The sequence below is a fragment of the Salvelinus sp. IW2-2015 genome, linkage group LG27, assembly GCF_002910315.2.
Source record: "Salvelinus sp. IW2-2015 linkage group LG27, ASM291031v2, whole genome shotgun sequence".
NCBI lineage: Eukaryota > Metazoa > Chordata > Actinopteri > Salmoniformes > Salmonidae > Salvelinus > Salvelinus sp. IW2-2015.
The window spans coordinates 35,936,156-35,957,664 of record NC_036867.1 but is presented as its reverse complement, the minus strand read 5'-3'; the positions used below and the strand labels follow the sequence as shown (position 1 = coordinate 35,957,664).

Here is a 21,509-nt window from a genome sequence, read left to right as displayed (position 1 = left end):
GACTAATTCCACATTTTGTTGTRTTACAGCCAGAATTCAAAATGGATAMAAATATATACTTTTTTCTCACCCTTATACACACAATACCCCATAATGACAAAGTGAAAACATTYTTGCAAATGCATTGAAAATGAAATACATAAATATCTAATGTACATACATATTCACACCCCTGAGTCAATACATGTTAGAATCACCTTTGTCAGCGATTACAGCTGTGATTCTTTCTGGATAAATCTCTAGGAGCTTTCCACAGCTGGATTGTACAATATTTGCACATTTCTTTTCAAAATTATTCAAGCTCTGTCAAATTGGTTGTTGATCATTGCTAGACAACCATTTTCAGGTCTAGCCATAGATTTTYAAGTAGATTTAAGTCAAAACTGTAAGTCGACCACTCAGGAACATTTACAGTCTTCTTGGTAAGCAACTCCAGCAGTGTAGATGYGTTTTAGGTTAATGTTCTGCTGAAAGGTGAATTAATCTCCCAGTGTCTGGAGGAAAGTAGACTGAACCACTTTTTCCTGTAGGATTTTGCCTGTGCTTAGCTCCATTCCATTTATTTTTWATCCTGAAAAACTCCCCAGTCCTTAACGATTACAAGCATACCCATAACATGATGCAGCCACCACTATGCTTGAAAATATGRRGAATGGTACTCAGTAATACCAGTCATTTAGGTTAGTATTGTGGAGTAACTACAATGTTGTCGATCCATCCTCAGTTTTTCCTATCACAGCCATTCAACTCTGTAACTGTTTTAAAGTCACCGTTGGCCTCATGGTGAAATCCCTGAGCAGTTTTCTTCCTCTCCGCCGGCAAATGAGTTAGGAAGGMCSCCTGTATCTTTATAGTGACTGAGTGTGTCGATACACCATCCAACGTGTAATTAATAACTTCACCCTGGTCAAAGGGATATTSAATGTCTGTTTTYTTTACGCATCTAACAATAGGTGCACTTCTTTACGAGGCATTGGAAAACCTCCCTGGTCTTTGTGGTTGAATCTGTGTTTGAAATTCACTGCTTGACTGAGGATTACAATTACAGATAATTGTATGTGTGGGATACAGAGATGAGATAGTCATTCAAAAATCATGCTAAACACTATTATTGCACACAAAGTGAGTCCATGCAACTTACTGTATTATGTGACTTGTTAAGCACATTTTTTAACACACTTGTTAAGCAACTTACAGTATTTAGGCTTGCCATAACAAAGGGGTTGAATATTTATTGACTTTGAAGACATTTCAGCTTTACATTTTTAATCATTTATAAACAATTTGAAAAACAAATTCTAGGCCAGTGACACATCTGAATTTAATCAATTTAAAATTTAGGCTGTAACACAACAAAATGTGCAAAAAGTAAGGGGTGGGAATATTTTCTGAATTCTTTGTGTGTGTGTGTGTGTGTGTGTGTGTGTGTGTGTGTGTGTGTGTGTGTGTGTGTGTGTGTGTGTGTGTGTGTGTGTGTGTGTGTGTGTGTGTGTGTGTGGTGGTGTGTGTGTGTGTGTGTGTGGTGTGTGCATATGTGCTGTGTGCATGCATGCATGTGTGTTTGTTTCTTGATGAGCGCTTGCATGCGCTTGCATCCGTGTGTATGTGTGTGTGTGCGAGTGTGATTTCCTGATGCAACCCTGCAGCCCTGCTTCCAGATGCAGCCAGATCTCCTACTGGGCTGTTTAAGTGTCAGCAAAGCTCTGACGTCTACCCTGCTGTTCACAGGCCCTCATAATGAGACACAGTAGATGAAAGGAAATGGAGGGATGGGGCAGGGATGGACCCATGGAGGATAAGGGAGGATGGGGTAAAGAGGGGTCAGTATTGAATAATGGAGTGCCAGTGGTGCAGGAAGCGAGAAGGCCTTTTGGAGCCAGGTGAGAATACTTKTCAGAATTCATGATGGATTGAACTGATACTGATTCAGCTGATTTCTGTCAAGTGTATAACTTTGGSGGTATTTGGTATTTAATTAGGGTCCCCAGTAGCTGTTGCCATAGCAGGGCTCCAAATAAAACATGAACTAATACAGACCATTAATAGACAAGAACAGCTCAAGGACAAAATGACAAAATGTATATACAGTACCAGTCAAAAGTTTGGACACACCTACTCATTCAAGGGTTTTTCTTTATTTTTACTATTTTCTAGATAGTAAAATAATAGTGAAGACAAAACTAGGAAATAACACTTTATTTTTTATTTTTTACATGTAACCTTTATTTTAGTAGGCAAGTCAGTTAAAAAAAAAATCTTATTTACTATGACGGCCTACCCCGGCCAAACCCAGACAACGCTGGGCCAATTGTCCGCCACCCTATGGAACTTACAATCACGGCCGGATGTGATACAGCCTTGATTTGAACCAGGTACTGTAGTGACGCGTCTTGCACTGAGATGCAGTGCCTTAGACCGCTGTGTGCCACTCGGGAGCCCATAAGGAATCACGTAGTAACCAAARAAKTGTTAAACAAATCAAAATATWTTTTATATTTGAGATTATTCAAAGTAGCCACCCTTTGCCTTGATGACAGTTTTGCACACTATTGACATTCTCTCAACCAGCTTCATGAGGTAGTCACCTGGAATGCATTTCAATAAACATGCATTGTGAAAAGTTAATTTGTGGAATTTCTTTCCTTCTTCATGCATTTGAGCCAATCAGTTGTGTTGTGACCAGGTAGGGGTGGAATACAGAAGATAGCCCTATTTAATAAAAGACCAAGTCCATATTATGGCAAGAACAGCTCACATAAGCAAAGAGAAATGACAATCACTAATGTAAGACATGAAGGTCGGTCAATCCGAAAAGTGCAGTCGCAAAATCCATCAAGCKCTATGATGAAACTGGCTCTCATGAGGACCGCCACAGGAAAGGAAGACCCAGAGTTACACCTGCTSCAGAAGATAAGTTCATTAGAGTTACCAGCCTCAGAAATYGCAGCCCAAATAAATGCTTCACAGAGTTCAAGTAACAGACACATCTCAACATCAACTGTTCAGAGGAGACTGCATGAATCAGGCCTTCATGGTCGAATTTCTGAAAAGAAACGTTAGAATGTGGAAATCTGTCTTTTGGTCTGATGAGTCCAAATGTGARATTTTTCGTWCCAACCGCTGTGTCTTTGTGAGAAGCAAAGTCGGTGAATGGATGATCTCTGCATGTGTGGTTCCCACTGTGAAGCATGGAGGAGGAGGTGTGATGGTGTGGGGGTGCATTGCTGGTGATACTGTCAGTCATTTATTTAAAATTCAAGTCACACTTAACTAGCATGGATACCACAGCGTCCCATCTGGTTTGCATTTAGTGGGACTATCATTTGTTTTTCAACAGGATAATGACCCAACACACCTCCAGGCTGTGTCAGAGCTATTTGACCAAGAAGAAGAGTGATGGAGTGCTGCATCAGATGACTTGGCCTCCACAATTACCCTACCTCAACTCAATTGCGATGGTTTGGAATCAGTTGCACCACAGAGTGAAGGAACAGCAGCCAAGAAGTGCTCAGCATATGCGGGAACTCCTTCAACACTGTTGGAAAAGCATTCCAGGTGAAGCCTGTTGAGAGAATGCTAAGCGTGTGCAAAGCTGTTATCAAGGCAAAGGGTGGCTACTTTGAAGAATCTCAAATATAAAATATATTTTGATTTGTTTAACAATTCTTTGGTTACTACATGATTCCATATGTGTTATTCATAGTTTTGATGTCTTCACTATTATTCTACAATGTAGAAATTAGTAAAAATAAAGAAAAACCCTGGAATGAGTAGGTGTGTCCAAACCTTTGACTGGTACTGTATATCAGTGCATACACAGTGCATACACAATATCTAGGTCAAATATGGGAGAGGCGATGTGCGGTGAGGTGTTGCTTTATCTGTTTATTTAAACCAAGTTTGCTGTTCACTTGAGAAATCTTTGATAGGAGTTCCATGCAATCATGGGTCTATATAACACTGTATGTTTTCTTGAATTTTGGTGACTGTGAAAGACCCCTGGTGGAATAAGTGTGTGTGTCAGTGCTGTGTKTAAGTTGACTATGCAAATATTTTGACATTTTCAACACATTGTTTCTTATAAAAACAAAAAGTGATGCAGTCAGTCTCTCCTCTACCTTTAGCCAAGAGAGATTACCTTGCATAGTATATTAGCCCTCTGATTACAGTGAAGAGCAAGACGTGCCGCTCTGTTCTGGGCCAGCTTCAGTTTTTCTAGGTCCTTCTTTGCAGCACCTGACCATATGACTGGACAATAATCAAGATAAGATMAAACTGGAGCCCCACAGGACTTTATGAAGTGTGATGTCGAAAAAGCAGAGCATCTTTTTATCACAGACAACAGACCTCTCCCCATCTTCACAACCACTGAATCAATATATTTTGACCGTTACAGTTTACAATTCAAGATAACAGCATGTAATTGAGTCTCCTTAAACTTGCCCTACAGCCACATTATTCATTATCAGATTCAGCTGAGGTCTAAACTTCGGGAATGATTTGTACCAAATACAATGCTCTTAGTTTTAGAGATGTTCAGGACTGGTTTATTACTAGCAACCCATTCTAAAACTGACTGCAACTCTCTGTTTAGTKTTGTAGTGATTTCACTAGCTGTGGTTGCTGACAYATATAAGATTGAATCATCAGCGTACATAAACACACAGGCTTTGTTTAATGCCAGTGGCAGGTCATTGGCAAAAATAGAAAAGAGAGGGCCAAGAGAGCTGCCCTGCGGTACACCACACTTAACATTAGAGAAGCTTCWTTTAAAGAAAACCCTCTGTGTTGTAATATAACATGTTGAGTTCCCCTCTCTATAAGCATCCTGAAAGTCTGTTGTTAATTTGTTTTACAGAGAAATAGCACTGTATCTGGTCAAACACATATTTTACAAAATGCCTAAGTTTTCCTACTTTGCCAATGAAATCGTCATTAAAGTAATTGGCAACATCAAAAAGTTTTGTGACAAATGAGCCATCTGATTCAATGAAAGAGTTGAATTAATCTTTCTGCATATAATTTTCATCCTGGGGGGATGGGTGAATGGGCAGTTTTATGTACCGTTTTTACTGTAAAATGTGTCTGTGATTAAAAAAAGCTATGGCTTCAAAATCCTGTTACTTAACATTTGATGCGATTGAAATAATTTGAAACAAACAAAAAATGTGTCTTTCCTAAAGCTGCCTGTGGGCTGGACACCATCCTAGTGCGGCTGAACCTTAGTGGAGAGACTGTAGCGAGATAAGCAGGTGGTTCTTATCTCCAAGACCCTGTACCGTGGGGACACTCACTGCATTGTGCTCCTGCTGGCTTGCCAATTAACCAACATCTGCTGGGAGGACAGGAGACATACTCATCCACGGGGGTGTATATGGCATAGTAATGCATGATGTCTGTCTGCTATGAGGCTGGGGCCTCATAGCCAGGAGTTCAGGAGTTCAGGGCATCAATATATAGGGTTACTGCAAACATCCTGACTTTCCTGAATGGTTACATTACGATTTCAGATGACTGCCGTTCGGTTTATCTAAGGCTCAGTCCCAATACCCTCCCTTAGCCCTACCACTTAGGCCTACCCCTCCCCTCCACCAATTTGCCTCTACAGACCWCTAAGTTGGCCCTTCAAAGGAAGTTAATCGAAATGCAGACTTCCTATCGAGTGGTTCCCAAAACTCCCATGAAGCTCTGTGACTCTAGGCTGGACCTTTGCTTCAGAACAGATGGCTGACAAAAATACTAGGATGGAAGCAAATCTAAGTAATTATATCTTCATAATTAGTCATWAAAAAAAATTCAGTGAAGAAGAATATTTTTGTTTATGTAGAGACAAAAGATTATGCATATAAAATTGCTATTTAACAAGCTATCTGACTAGATAACATTAGCCAGCTAACTATATATTTTTCCTGCYMTATGGGCGTTTGACATTTGTATGAATTGTAATTTGTGTTATTTAATATTTGAGGGATTCCTGAGMAAACCAGGCTGTCATCTTGTGAAACCCAGTGGATGTAAAGTATCTAGCTAAAGCATTTACTACAAATGTAATAAAAATGTATTAAGCTTGCCTTGCTGTTCATTAAAAAAAATCTAAGTCAATCACTTGTTATTGTTCTTTTTTGAAGTAATATTAATGTTAGAGATTGAAGATATTTGTCATGCAATGCAGCAGAAGCAACTTAGCTCTTTTCTTGCTTATCGTGCAGTGGAGGATAGAAAGAGCTGTATGCCTATACAGTGGCTTGCAAAAGTATTCACCTCCCTTGGCATTTTTCCTATTTTGTTGCCTTACAACCTGGAATTCAAATGGATTTTTGGGGGGTTTGTATCATTTGATTTACACAACATGCCTACCACTTTGAAGATGCAAAATMTTTTTTCTTGTGAAACAAACAAGAAATAAGACAAAAACAGAAAACTTGAGTGTGCATAACTATTCATCCCCCAAAGTCAATACTTTGTAGAGCCACCTTTTGCAGCAATTACAGCTGCAAGTATCTTGGGGTATGTCACTATAAGCTTGGCACATCTAGCCACTGGGATTTTTGCCCATTATTCAAGGCAAATCTGCTCCAGCTCCTTCAAGTTGGATGGGTTCCGCTGGTGTACATCAATCTTTAAGTCATACCACAGATTCTCAATTGGATTGAGGTCTGGGCTTTGGCTAGGCCATTCCAAGATATTTAAATATTTCCCCTTAAACCACTTGAGTGTTGCATTAGGAGTATGCTTAGGGTCATTGTCCTGCTGGAAGGTGAACCTCCATCCCAGTCTCAAATCTCTGGAAGACTGAAAAAGGTTTCCCTCGAGAATTTCTCTGTATTTAGTGCCATCCACCATTCCTTCARTTCTGACCAGTTTCCCAGTCCCTGCCAATGAAAAACATCCCCACAGCATGATTCTGCCACCACCATGCTTCTCTGTGGGGATGRKGTTCTTGGGGTGAACATACCTTTTTCCTTAATGGACAAAAAGCTCAATTTTAGTCTCATCTGACCAGAGTACCTTCTTCCATATGTTTGGGGAGTCTCCCACATGCCTTTTGGCGAACACCAAACGTGTTTGCTTATTTTTTTCTTTAAGCAATATATTTTTTCAGGCCACTCTTCCGTAAAGCCCAGCTCTGTGGAGTGTACAACTTAAAGTGGTCCTATGGACAGATACTTCAATCGCCGCTGTGGAGCTTTGCAGCTCCTTCAGGGTTATCTTTGGTCTCTTTGTTGCCTCTCTGATTAATGYCCTCCTTGCCTGGTCCATGAATTTTGGTGGGCGGCCCTCTCTTGGCAGGTTTGTTGTGGTGCCATAGTCCCTCAATTCTTTAATAATGGATTTAATGGTGCTCCGTGGGATGTTTAAAGTTTTGGATATTTTTTTTKAACCCARCCCTGATCTGTAATTCTCCACAACTTTGTCCCTGACCTGTTTGGAGAGCTCCTTGGCCTTCATGGTGCTACTTGCTTCGTGGTGTTGCAGACTCTGGGGCCTTTCAGAACAGGTGCATTTAAACTGAGATCACGTGGCAGATCATGTGACACTTAGATTGCACACAGGTGGACTTTATTTAACTAATTATGTGACTTCTGAAGGTAATTGGTCGCACCAGATCTTATTTAGGTTGGGTGAATACATATGCACGCACCACTTTTTCGTTTGTTATTTAAAAAATAATAATTTAAACAATTYATTTTTTAAATTTCACTTGACCAATTTGGACTATTTTGTGTATGTCCATTACATGAAATCCAAATARAAATCCATTTAAATTACAGGTTGTAATGCAACAAAATGGGAAAAAACGAACAGAGGGATGAATACTTTTACAAGGCACTGTAGCTATGTAGCATATCTGTGTACGGGCCCTAAAATATTTGGTATAAATATTAGCTCAGCACARTGCCTTTCATGGCTTCCACTGGTTAATCATTAATCCCTAGGAAATTGCAGAAAAACACTGTTACCTGTCAAACTGCTATTATGGAATGAAGGTCCTGCTTYAGTACTATCCCACATTRAACCACAGCCAGATGATGGGTGCATTACGGAACATTGTTGTTTTGCTGTCCTTTCATTTGTTGCATGARAAATATAAGGAAAGYTTTTTCTGGCGCCAGTACAGGCATTGTGCTGGCGGCAGAATTGCGTGGTAGGCTATCCTTTGGTGGCTTCTACTGTGYGCGAGTGATGTAGTGATGTCCCATTCTCTAGGGTTATGCATCTCTCCCTACCACTAGTTGCTCCATTTGAGGGACACTCCCCCACCCAGGGACGCTCGAAAACAAGTGGGAGGGCTAAGGGGAGGTATTGGGATTTAGCTTAAAAAACAGACGGCACCTATGCATCACAGTGACGTGCCATGCTTCCCTTCAACAGTTTGATAAGTGGAAAATGAAGGGTGGAAATGAACCTTAAGTTGGTTTATGGMGCTTTGGCCGCACATAATCGCTGGCCCCAATCATTACCGCAATTAATCTCTGAGAAAACTTGTCAAATTATTAATAGGGCCCTTAAGTGATGCAACTCAAAGCCTGCTGTTGTTCGGACACGGAGAGARCATGGGGGAGAATGTGTTTGCTGAGAAAACATGGAGGGGTTGCTCGCTAAACACGAAAGAGTTAAAGCAGGTTTCACTCTCACTCCCCTCTCCCACTTTCTCTCTCTCTGCTTCTCTCCTTCCTCCCTCCGTCTCACTCTTCCCCACTCCCTCTCTCTGGCCCCAGGCTGTGGGTGAAAGGCGGTGATTGAGGCCTTTCATGCCAGGCTAACACTGCAGTCCACTGTGTGGCCCAGATGGAACATTGAGCCAAAGTGGCCGCACCATGGTAGATGATTGGCCAGTGCCATTTAAAACAGGCAGCATACTCCAAACATCACCTGACACCAGCTGGACTTGTGTCTTTTCACCTATATTGACCACTTTAGTTTCAGTAYATTATATTTTGTTGAATTTGAGCATGGTACTGTTRAATCCCAATGGAGGATTACAATAGCAATGCCATGGTGCAAGGCCAACTTTGTTCTCATTTAGAGTTGTTGGTTAAGATTAGGTTGCAGGAGTTAGGAAGAACTGATCCTCAGTTACAAAGACAGAAACAACTGCAAAAACTGTGTTCCATTTCAACCTCAGTGAAAGGAACATTATATCCCTCAGCCTGTAWCCCACCTATCATCAATTTATAKACTTTTTTWWAACAAGATTCCTTTTAAAGGGCAGGTTTAGCACTCAGTCGTAAGTTGTGTTGAGGTGTGAGTCAACACAAGCAGTACCATAAATGGCTTTCCTGTGTATTTGTGAAATATGGGAGCCCATAAAATAGCGGAAGTCCTCCACTGTATTAGCTAAGTGCAAAATAGCATTTATTATGCAGAGGACAAATTGTCTTGCATGGTGTGCTTCAAGAGAAATATGCCAAGATAGGCAGGCGAAGATGAAACATCACTATATTGCCAAATAGGAAATATTATCAAATGCAGACAATGTGCCAGAGCTCTCAAATGCGTAAAACTTGCATAGCTCTATAACTATGCAATGTGCTCTTTGAAAGGGTAGTCTATAGGACTTAGAGAAAACAAAGGGGGAGATGGTTCGGTAATCTAAAATATAGGGGCTTACTTATCCAATCAAGGCACTCTTTAATGAGATGTCGAATGCACGTTAGATCAACATCTGTTTGTATAAATGTGTTTGAAAGGAATGATATTGTATAAATGTGTTTGAAAGGAAGGATATTCTCTCTGTGTGCCTACAATACATCAAACTCTACAGTAGGAAGCCTTGTCATTTGGGGTGTGGCTGAAAGGGTCTGGTCTGTAAGTGGGGCAATACTACTCAACAGGTTGGCCAGGTGGCACCCTCCAAAGAATGTCAATATTTGCAGATGCTGAGCTGATATCTCGCTCTGCTGCTGGATGGATGACTCAACAGACAGGAGGTAAATGATGTGGAAGGCAAACAAGAGAAAAGCAACAGTTACATTGGGGTTCCGGAATTGGAAACATGTCTTTGGTTGTTTCGTGAACCCATCCTCAAGATGACTCAATGCGACTGACTGAAACAAGCTCGTCATCGAAAGCACAGAAAAGCGGCCCTGCTTTTTTTGTGCGTAACGCTGTGTACTCTAGGGCCGGCACGAGCAGAACTGTCTGTATCGTATGTCTCTCGCACATCCTAATACAAATATTGTGTGGCAGTTGCCACGGCGACAGCTCAGCAACAGCTGGTTTGATTCACTTCATGTAGAACCYGTTCCTGATGGAGCTCTGCCAGAACAACTCTTCTATGTGGGKCTAGAAGTGACACATAATATCTGTGTATTTGTATCTGTTTAACATGTATTGTATGTTTTATTATGCAAGAAACCTATTGTACTTTTTATTATTAGAGGTTTCAGTTCATAATACAGGAATAGGTGGATATTTGCAGATTATACTGTAGATTATGTTCCTCTAAAAGTGATTGATTTGACTCCATTGACAAATCTTCAGAAAAAAAATATTTGATGCAAATGAAAATGATTCCCATTTCAAGACAAATCTGTTGGGACTAAGTCTACGTCTGACCTCACATAGAATGTATTTATTTGTTCCATATTCCTTTCCCTTGATGAAAACCTACACACACACCACCAAAACAGGATGCATCCCTTGATCACATCAAAAGGAAGTAACGTAAAACACACACTACTTTCTACTCCAGGTTCCCTATCGCGCTGGAGGAGTTCATGTTACGGTTATGGGAAGGAATCTAGGAGGAGCAGAGCCAAGCACAACTGCTCATCGTCAGAGCAGATTAACCTTGTCAAAGTGGAGAGCGCTTGGGAAGTGAGCGCGAGCAACTCCCTGCCAGCGCCAACACCACACCACCACTTCCCACAACAGATCTGAGGCCTGGCTTCTCCATGAGTCTTTATATTGGCTATGGTTATAATCTGCCATTAACGACTGGTCTAGGATCAGCCCTCCAATACCTCAGTGAAACCCATAAACATCATGAGGTTAGCAAATAAAACAACCCTAGATTAGCTGTTATGGGCATAGCGTTTTGAATCAGCTCTATCTAACTCTTATCCGAACCTCAGCCATAATGTGCTTATCCTTTAATTCAGCATCCTACTTCTCCTCTCACCTGAAATTCTTCTCATCTAAATAGAAGATGCTGAATATTTAGTCCCGTCCTGTCTAACCCTGCACCTAAAACTGTACCWTGACACCTCAGGGCTATTGATAGTTTGGCATGCAGTGTCGGAAAGGCTAGCTTTGAACTGGTTTCTGCAGCCAGGTGTAGAATTCCTCTTKAGGTATAGAGATGACCATATGGTCAGGCTGTGGTGGGTTTTTCCAAAGCCCACAGATGTGTGAAATGACCTCAAGAGTTCCTATGTAGGTTTAGACCTGGCTGGATTGCTATACACACACACGTACGGAAGCACACAGACATAAGTCCTTTGGATTTGATTGCAGTTGGAAATGTGCTTGATAATGGCCACAAAAAGTGCAATTCTTTATGAGCATCACTTGATGTCAGTTAATTCAGTGAGAAGGAATATTTCCTGATYTCGTGCTGATTAGCTAAATGTGTACACAGTGAAACGCAACAACCCAATTTTAAGTCATCAGTATGCATGAGAATTCTAGCATGCCTGTATGACAATAACTAAGAACTACAGCCCGTTTTGACTGAAGACAGGCATGCATGCATTTAGGAAATCCTTCCAAACCCTCCACACAGAGCGGAAAGAGCCCAAGGCTCTTCTATTTGTGGTTACTTTACTCTGATGTAAAGAGACAAGAGTGTACCTGCCAAACCAACAGGTGAGCCAAGCCACTCTTCCCTCCACACTGGCATGTTCCATGCCCACTTGAAAGCTGTAGCAGCCTTGTGCTGCTGAGATTACATATCCTGCCGTTTCTTGTTAACATGCTCGTTGTGTATGCTAATACGTGTACACTATCACAGAGACATACACACACACAAATCCTCATGTATGCAGGCACAACCATAGAAATCAGCAACATCGCATACATTCCAACTCACTACATTATGCATCCACGCACACCGATAATTTACAMCAAGACACACACCGACTTCCAAAGTCATCAGGAAGCACACACAGCAACCCTATTACCGTCTACTATTTAGTTTCAACTCCGTCCGCTCTCGTTCTCTCCTGTGCCCTGGAGGGAGGTGTCATCTCTGAGTCAACTGATTCTAAGAGCTCAGCTTGATCACCCCTTGAGTGAGGAGAGTCTGTTGACTTAAAGCCCCGGTAGCATCCACAACGGGCCGAGAAGCGGGCAGCAGGGCAGGCACATGCTTAGGTTGGCCGTAAGTAGCTAGAGGCTAACGAGACCTCAGATATGCTGTCGACAGCAATTGTCAGCACKGTTCCCTCTGGGCCGGTGCGTGTGACTGAGTTTACTTTGTGCCCTGGCCTCTATTCCAAATCGCTCTAGTTAAAGGGTGGATGGAGGTGGGCGAGTATTGAGGCTGTGAGAAGTAGGGCCTAAGCTATCCCGGCCTAATAAAAGGAAGAAAAAAAAGTGCCCCATTAAAAAAAAGAACATTTGCCAACCGGAAGGGAGTTCTGTAAATGGGTCACTCATTAACAGTTTATAAAGAGGCTGGATTGGGGACAGCCAAAAGAACAAATAAAACCCACATGCATTCAGTAGAAGCAGGCCTCTGTACGGCAAACAATGAGCTTTTCAGGAAGAAGTTTATACTTTGTAATTTCGATGAAACATATTTGGTTGCACAAATGCCAAATAGTGAGGTAAATGTRCTAACATTTAACAAAACCAACAACCAAACTATAAACTCTGAGGGTTTAGAGAGAATCAGTGTCATGGGCTGTGTCTCAATTCCTCTCAGACCACTGGAAGAAGAGGTTGGAGGGAGGGACCTTGTATCTTGTCCTCCAATGCATTTTGAGAGCAATTGAGGAAACAGGAACRGAGGAAGCAAGGATTTAACAGCTAGTAGTGTTTTCAGACACAGCCCTAAAAAAAGAGAGGCTATTCAACATCCTCCAGCGCTCACAATAGAATKAATTTGATGTCGAATAGGCCTAACATGAGGCAGTCAAGGGGTGCCTTTGGAACTTTATTGGCATTTTGCAAGACTTCAGGTTAAAGGGTTAACAAGCACGCATCATCATCATCTCGGAGTACCAGAGATGTTCCAAGAATCATTTCTGACAAAACTAGTTTGGCTGTTTTACAAACATACAAATAGAATATTAATAACGTTGCTTTAGCTGAATACTATTATAAGCTGAATACTATTATAACMAACTCGGCCAGACTAATCATGCATTTAAGTTACGTTTTTTGATATTGCTGATGAGGCTTCTGTGTAACAGAAACAAAATGAGAAAGGAATCATTCAAACATTAAACTCGACAATAGTTTAAAATGTCACAGTCCAGGCTAATTGCAATAATCAACTCAATGAAAATGTAATTCTTTAAAATAAAAGTGCAAAAAGGCAGATATCCTTTTTTGGGATAAATACAAATTCCAGTTCAAAACGGATTGACAGAGAGATCAGTCTACGCACTACGACAAGTAAGCAATTCACAACTGAAGAGGTTCTTGAAAAGTGCAAATATAATAAATTGGCATAAGCTGTGATACAGTTCAATCCTTTCACGATAAAAGTCATGAGTTTCATCAAATAACATGTTTATACCAAAGACAATTAAATATGGGGATTAATATCATGTGATAAAATACAAATTGATACTCCAATGGAGCTCTAAAAGTAAAAAAAAAAAAATAAGACTAACTGTTTCATCATCATCATCATGCTCATTAGGAGAAGACATCCAGTTCAGGAAAGGACACAATTGCATAAGACCTCTTTCATGTTCTTGTGCGTACTTTTCAATAAACATCCACAACATGTAGACCCAGCTACTACACTGCACTATTCTACCCCATGTTAAGGTGTATTCAATGTACAAGACTTGGGATATTAAGCAGGATGGGACTATAACAGGGGTTAGATCAGGGAGGCAATTGAAATCTAAAGAGCCAAACAAAGCCGGTGGAAATATCAAAAACRCACAGGGTATATTTAGCTGGGTTAATCTGTACTGTACGGACTTTCTGAAAGAGATGAGTCAGCTGTTTTTGCTTTTAATGAAAGACGGCAGACTTTCGCAGCGGTAATGACGCACTGGTTCTTTTCTTCCTCACGTCTTTTCACTGGTGTTTTTTTGTTGTCCTGGTCATTCGAGAAGAGGGTCGCAAATCCTCAGGGAATTTCACATTAAGGAGGAATGTTTGGTAAAACAACCTGGAGCAGAGGAAGTGGGAGAAAAAAAATATGAAAAAGTTACTGTTGTAGAATTCGCAGACTACGGGTAGCGGATGTTACAACATCGCCATTTAGATACAAATTGGTAACAACAATATATAGTATTATTTCATAAACAATAACTTAATTTATATGCATGCCTTTATATGAATGTCAATGTCAAGGATACTATCTACTATACATGTTAGTATGCGGTGACTGTGTCCTAAGGTCTTCATTTACCTCAGTACAGGAAGAAGAAGCGTGTTCTGTGTGAGGCAGCCATGCTTTCAGACATGTTGCGCACTTTCAGGTAGTTCACAAACCCTCTGAAGAAAAGCAGGAGACCTGAGGAAGGGATTCGAAATCATTAGTACAATTTTCTTTTAAACACTTCACCACTATTCATCCAAGGTCAAGGAATTCACTTTATTGTGGGCAGATTAGTAGTACATCATTTTAGCCACCAGATGGCATTGGTGTATAACATTCTAAGTAGATACATTAGTACAGCTTAATTCCTCAGCAATTGGCTAGTTGAAGAATGCAGCATTTGCTWTACAGATCTGTAAACTTACCAAGGACCAGGAAAATCCACCAGAGCCAGTACTGCCCATTGAAGTATCCAGTAAAGTAGTCCGAGAACTGTGGGAAAGTGGAAGTTACAGTGAACGGACATTCAACAACATTTCCTACCACAGGACAATACTTTTGAATGACAGTTACTGTAAACACATACAGATGGTCAGAATCACGATGGGAGAAATATTCCTTGAGTTAGGATTAGACTTCCYCAAGCYCTCAAATGTTGGGTGTCCTAATTGAGACCAGGTTTCAAGGTCAATTTTTTTTTAACCCAATTCCCGGACACCAGGCCTTTGATTTGGCACTGCTCGGATAAAGGCCTAAACTACTGTATAGCCTAGTATTGCACAACATCCAGTGGGAGGAGCTGTGTGCACCAGATCAATGATAAAAGCCCGGGGTTAATAACTACATCCACCAGTGTGTTGCTTCTTCATGTGGAAATTCTACAGGGCTTTGATTGATGCCCGGAGCACAGAGAGCACACTGGGCTCTTGCTCTTAAGGGTGTCCTCCACACATCTAGGGCTAACAAGCATCTGCTTCCTGCTGCACAAGCCATGCCTGGGATATGCAGTGATGTACGGGGCATAATTGAAATTAATTTTGTAACATTCAATTCATTATAACATGCTAGTCAAGTGAAGCATTTCGCGTTTTTTGTAAAAACACAACAACATTTTAGTAATTTAGCAGATGCTCTTATCCAGAGCGACTTACAAGAGCAATTAGGGTTAAGTGCCTTGCTCAAGGGCACATTGGCAGATTTYTCTCCTAGTTGGCTCGGGGATTCAAACCAGCAACCTTTCGGTTACTGGCCCAATGCTCTTAACTGCTAGGCTACCTATTAAGCAGGATAATGCTAGCCAATTAATTTACAGTAAACCATTTGTAACATTGATGTTTGAAGTAGACACTCTTTGTAYGGGCTGCTTTTAAAGTTAYGGACTGTATGTCCTGTCCCTTATTGAAAATCAACTCTGTACGTTATTTTAGATGCATTGATTAGGCCCCTTTAAGCCAATACTGCACTTACCCTGACGATGAGAATCCACTTGATGAGAGAGAGGCCAAAGCCGCAGATGGCCCCGTATCGGCCAGCGATGGTGTTGGTCAGGCAGAATGACAGGCAGAACCCAATCCAATTGAACAGGAAGGCCACTGTTTGGAGACAGAAGAAAGCATGCAGTTACAAGCCCAGACCGACAGACACCACTCTCAAGGTTGACTGACATTTGTTGAGTGAGTCACTGTTCAGTATATTACAAATTGGATGTCCTTCTATACATACTTAAAAAATACATTCTGAGGCCATATGAATGTAGCCAGAGAATAGCTAAGCTGACTTACTTTGACCTTTCCCACCTCCATTCCTATTGGAGGAAGAGATCATGTTGTCTTCAATGAGTCTGACTGTTGCCACCTTGTGGTGAATCCATAGAAAACACCTTCAACTGCTTACTGACATTTTCATCCAAGCAAACTTTTGTTATGTTCCCCTGCTCAGACTGAAATGGGCCAGTCCGCTCAGTGAAAGAGGCTATTTGGCTTGTCAACTTGCTGAAGAATGGGGGGGGGGGGTTACGTGCACAAACAGATCCACTCACTGAAAAAGGCCAGCATGAAAATGCCGTCGTTCCCCACCCTCAGCTGGTCGACGTCGCTGAAGTCATCCCTTGGAGGGAAGTCATCCTCCTGTTTAAGCGAAAGAGGACAGGTAAACAACTCAYCCATCTCTTCTGCAGAAACATCGCAATAGCTCGGTCATCCCAATGAATAAGGAGATGAGCAGTATAGTACTGTTGCGTGTCGACATTTCCTTCTCTTTTGGCGTTGTTGAGAAAGCAGACACACAGTTCAATGGGTATTTGTACTAAACCTACATAAAATAGAGCTACATACTGTAAATACTGTTGTAGCTATGTTTTGGTCCTGAAATATGTTATACGCTGTGTAGTTAACAATAGCAGCATTGAAGTTCCTTACATCATTCCAGCAGAATAATCCTGTTTTCATGGGTAAACATCCCATACTTAAACACGTACGTACGTGTGTGTGTGTGTGTGTGTGTCCTACCCCTGGTATCATCTCCACAGCAGAGAGTATCATGGCTGCAGCTTTGGCTTTCTCTGCCTCATCGTAGGTGGGAAGAGAGGTGGCCACGCTGTAGGGCGCGGCACGGGGAAATCACTGGGTAACAACTGCTCTCTACTGGGGGACCACAGGGAAGAGACATGGCAATTAAACTACACACGGGCAAATTAACACAGTTCACAAGGTGAAGATGAAGTTCGAAATCAATTCAATCAAATAAGGAAATCACATCGGCTTAATTACAGGAGGCGTGTGAACTATCGGCCTATACTTAGGGCAACTGGCTGGTTCCAGCATGTTTGAAAGAGCTACAGACGCTGCGAGAGAATGAGATGGAGAAAGGGCAGAAGACAGAGATTGAGACACAGAAAAAGGCAGAAGCAAAGACATAAGCTAAACTGAAGTGTAGAATGGGGATTAAAAAAATATGGAGTCTTTGGTCTGTACCAGCATGCAGCGGTGTCTCCCAGGGCGATGCTGGCATAGGGGAGGTGGGGCCTCTGCATCCCCCTCCAGGGCTACTGGGACTGGGCAGGCCTGGGAGGACGAGCTGGCCTGGGCCGAGGTGCACGGCTGCTGGGCGCTGTGTGGAGGGCTCACAGGAGCGTCTTCATCATTCTCAAACTGAGAAAGAAGGGGGGGCGGGGGGGTATAGAGAAGGAGTTAAGTGTCACTTCAATAAAACCCACGTCACAAGTTCACAACACAGACTGTCAAAGGTGAGGAAGGAGAGGGAAGCCCTGTAAACTGAGACGCTTGGAGAGATATGGTCATGGCCCAACACTGAAAGATCATCTGGTGTTTYGTAATMAACTAAGTAGGCACCATTTGATTCCAGTGCTAAGAGTGCTGAAGACATCCAAAACAGCATGTGATCTAGGCTAATTTCCAGCATAGCATCCAGTTGGAAGAAGACAACATGGTCATGGGAAACAGAAGGGTGACAGTAAGATTCTAGAGAAGACAACACAGCCTTATATCTGGCCAATGACAAATGATGTAGCCTAAGCGGATGCATAGCCTAGGCCTTGATCGGTGTGGCAGCAGTGCCAAATGTCGCTTTAGTCTTGCAGCTCACTTGAGGCTGTGGCTTTTGCGTAGGTCAACAGACCAGGGTTTAACTTGTGGCTTAGCTGTAGATGAAGTTTGGCATCATGTCCAGCAGCACTCTACGTACTGCGGGTCAATGTGCAAAGCCAGGAGAATGAGTGAGTGCGATGCTATCCGGTGTCAAGGACACCAGTTATGTAAGAGCTAAACAACTGCATAACTGGCCAGGGGTGATTTAGTTATTTCACCATCAGCACACCAAGGCCTAAACAAGAACTCCTGAGGTCATCTCAGTATAATACAAAAAAAACAAGTCCAACTAGATAAGTTAGGCTTACATGTTTAATAAAGACCTGTTCAGAATGAGTGTACACAAATAACAAGGACGGTTGGGGAGATTACATTGTAAAAACAGCCTGTATGATGCATCTAAATACAGGTTTGCCCTCAAAACTGAAAGCCTGACAGGAAGATGACACATTGAGGCAAAACCACAGTTGCCTAGCGACTGAGGAAAGTGCAGAGGCAGGATCAAAATAGCATGGCTGTGGCTGAAAAACTTCTGCACATCAAGAAGCAAAAAAGGAACGGCATACCATGGTATGTCTGATGTCAGCAAGCATTCCAGCATAGTGCAGCAGTGGGCATTTGGACTTTTAAGGCCAGTAGGCTACATTATTCAATGGCTTACAACTACCTAATTAACTTATCCCATATCAAATCAATCAGTCTATGGAGGTAATTATTGCTAACCTAAATACACATGGCATGATAACGACTATGAAAGTTAAAGTTTCCGGCTTTAGAGAGTGAGGGGCCGATACAGGACTAAACCAGGAGTGACCCTAGCCTTGGATACACAGCATTCACAATGACAACTAGACAGACAAGCAATAGCCAACCTCCAGCAGCATAGCTAAAGCTGGTGCTAGAGGCCAAGTGTAGAACATGACAGCGCGTCACACAGCACGACCCAAACAAGTATTTACACACATGTAAGAGTCATTTTTCACTGAGCACAAAAAGTGGATTTCTGAATATTTCCTTGTTACCGGAGTTCCATCTGAAACCAGAAAAAGGCGTTTATAAGACACCGGTGCCTAMCAAATTGAGAATTAAGGAAGTATCGCCAAATAAAAGGTAGGTTGAAGAATGTTCCCCTATCCATTACCCATCCAACGCTAAAACACCAGCGTTTCCTCTAAATGAATTTAGAAGCGGTGTGCCGCCACTTCTCAACGGCAACCTCCACTCCAATGTTTTTTTATTTATAATATATACACTGAACAAAAAGATAAAACGCAACATGCAACAATTTCACTGATTTTACAGAGTTACAGTTCATATGAGGAAAWCAGTCATTTGAAAGAAATACAATAGRCCCTAATCTATGGATTTCACATGACTGGGAATACAGATATGCTATCCTGTCACAGACAGATACCTTTAATAAAACTTGACCTCACAATGGGCCTCAGGATCCGGTCCCGGTATTTTTGTGCTTTTAAATTGCCACCAATAAAATAAAATTGTGTTTATTGTCTGTAGCTTCTGYCTGCCCATACCATGATCCCACCGCTACCATGGGGMTCTCTGTTCACAACGTTGACATTAGCAAACCGCTCACCCACACAACACCATACACGTGATCTGCGGTTGTGAGGCCGGTTGGACGCACTGCCAAATTCTCTAAAACGACATTGGTGGCGGCTTTTGGTAGAGAAATTAGTGGCCTTTTATTGTCCCCAGCACAAGGTTGCACCTGTACAATGTCCATGCTGTTTAATCGGCTTCTTGATATCCCACACCTGTCAGGTGGATGGATAATCTTGGCAAAGGAGAAATGCTCACTAACAGGGATGTAAACAAATTTGTGCATATGGAACATTTCTGGGATCTTTTATTTCAGCTCATGAAACATGGGGCCAACACTTTACATGTTGTGATATATATAATATATAAATAGTTTTTTTGTAATTTCTATATCCTTTATATTTAGCAATAAAAAATTAAAATGGGGGGAGGTGTTAAAATGTTTTCAGTGTGAACTTACTTAAATGACTAAGACCAGAAATAATGTATGTAGATAACATAATGGAGCTATATATTTTTTAATAAGATAATCTTTGAGAACTTACAATTACCTAAATAAAAACTAGACAGGGTAAATAAAAATAAAACAAATGTTATGTTTGAGTCACTCAGACAGCACATGAACACAGAATAAGCCAAGGYAAMATGTGTAKAATTGTAGAAAATGACCTTTTAAACTGCACATTTTCTATCAGCCCCGTGGTAAAATGCATTGAAATGCAGGAAATATGCTTTAAAACGTTCTCCCCACCCCATGGTAAATTGTGTAGAATTGCTAGAAATTATATTTAAAACAGCAACATTATGGCGCAAGAAGAGTGCCTCTAAAATGTTCGGCCCCAAACCCCACCATTGATTATTTGGTAGTTAACGTTCCCACAAATGGCTGTATATAATTGAACTCTAGCCTGTGTTAGCTTACCTGGCTCTGGCTGACATGCAGCTAAATAACGTTCGCTAGTTAGCCAAGTTAGTTATCCGTTCAGAAAACCAACACAAGCGGAGTTAACTAAGAGCTAAAGTGCTGTCATTTGGATAGCTAACACTGAACTCAAATTGAATTGGAACTTGCTAGCTTAGCTAACGTTTAAGTTAGCTAGGTTCGCTAGCTATTGTACTGTTGATCTGCTGCTGAATAATGCGGAAGTGACTAGCACGAGGAACATCAGTTTGATTACAAGCCGTCAACTTAAACATTTCTAGTCTAGTTTGACACCAAGTAATGTTTTAAGTAGTTTGTATCGTTTATATTAGTTGGAGTTCCCAAACAGTTGAAAATGTCGATTGTTTTGGCTCACCATTTGGTATCGACTCACTGCCTGGTCCATCTTGACGTTAGACTCCGCTGGCGGAGCTGGCCAGCAARCGAAAAGTCGACAATCTTGTATTTAGCTATTTCGTCACTTAATTTAACTTTTTAATGGACCGCATTCAGGTGAAGTATATTAAATATACACGTACAAAAAAACGTARATTTACGCTTCAACTGAAGCAAAACTCCTTTTCATAGGAAACGTCGAGTGAGTGGAAACACAGAGGACTCTTTGACTTGTGACGCAATGCCTCCGAATTCCAAATCTACTCCTATCCACTATACTTCCCTCATCCCTGAAGATCTGAAAGATATTGGATGAATGTAAACAATAAAGTGAAATATAAGATATCGTCTTATTCTTAATACCTATCAAATCTCATACGATTTGACGTTAGATAAAACAGTGTATAGACTAGGAAATAGGTGCTAGTGGTYGAATTGGAATTGGGTTTTCTACTCTACCGGGGACTATAACATATTTGACCACTAGGTGGTGCAAACACTCAATAGTTATTCAGAGAGGCGGAGAAGGACGGTCAGAAGCCTACAGTACACACACACTGTTCGCTATAAT

The 21,509-nt window shown here is 41.4% G+C and overlaps 1 protein-coding gene across 1 annotated transcript; it reads right to left on the bottom strand.

Annotated features, from left to right (window-relative positions):
* Nucleotides 1–14,128: 14,128 nt before the first annotated feature.
* LOC111953522 (NEDD4 family-interacting protein 2) lies at nt 14,129–21,201 on the bottom strand. Its single transcript, XM_023972864.2, is given in 10 exon segments — nt 14,129–14,299; nt 14,543–14,647; nt 14,878–14,944; nt 15,920–16,044; nt 16,491–16,578; nt 16,960–17,071; nt 17,073–17,094; nt 17,429–17,466; nt 17,468–17,601; nt 20,919–21,201. Coding segments are annotated over 9 exon segments (720 nt in total). The 5' UTR covers nt 20,949–21,201; the 3' UTR covers nt 14,129–14,299; nt 14,543.
* Between the last annotated feature and the right edge of the window lie 308 nt (nt 21,202–21,509).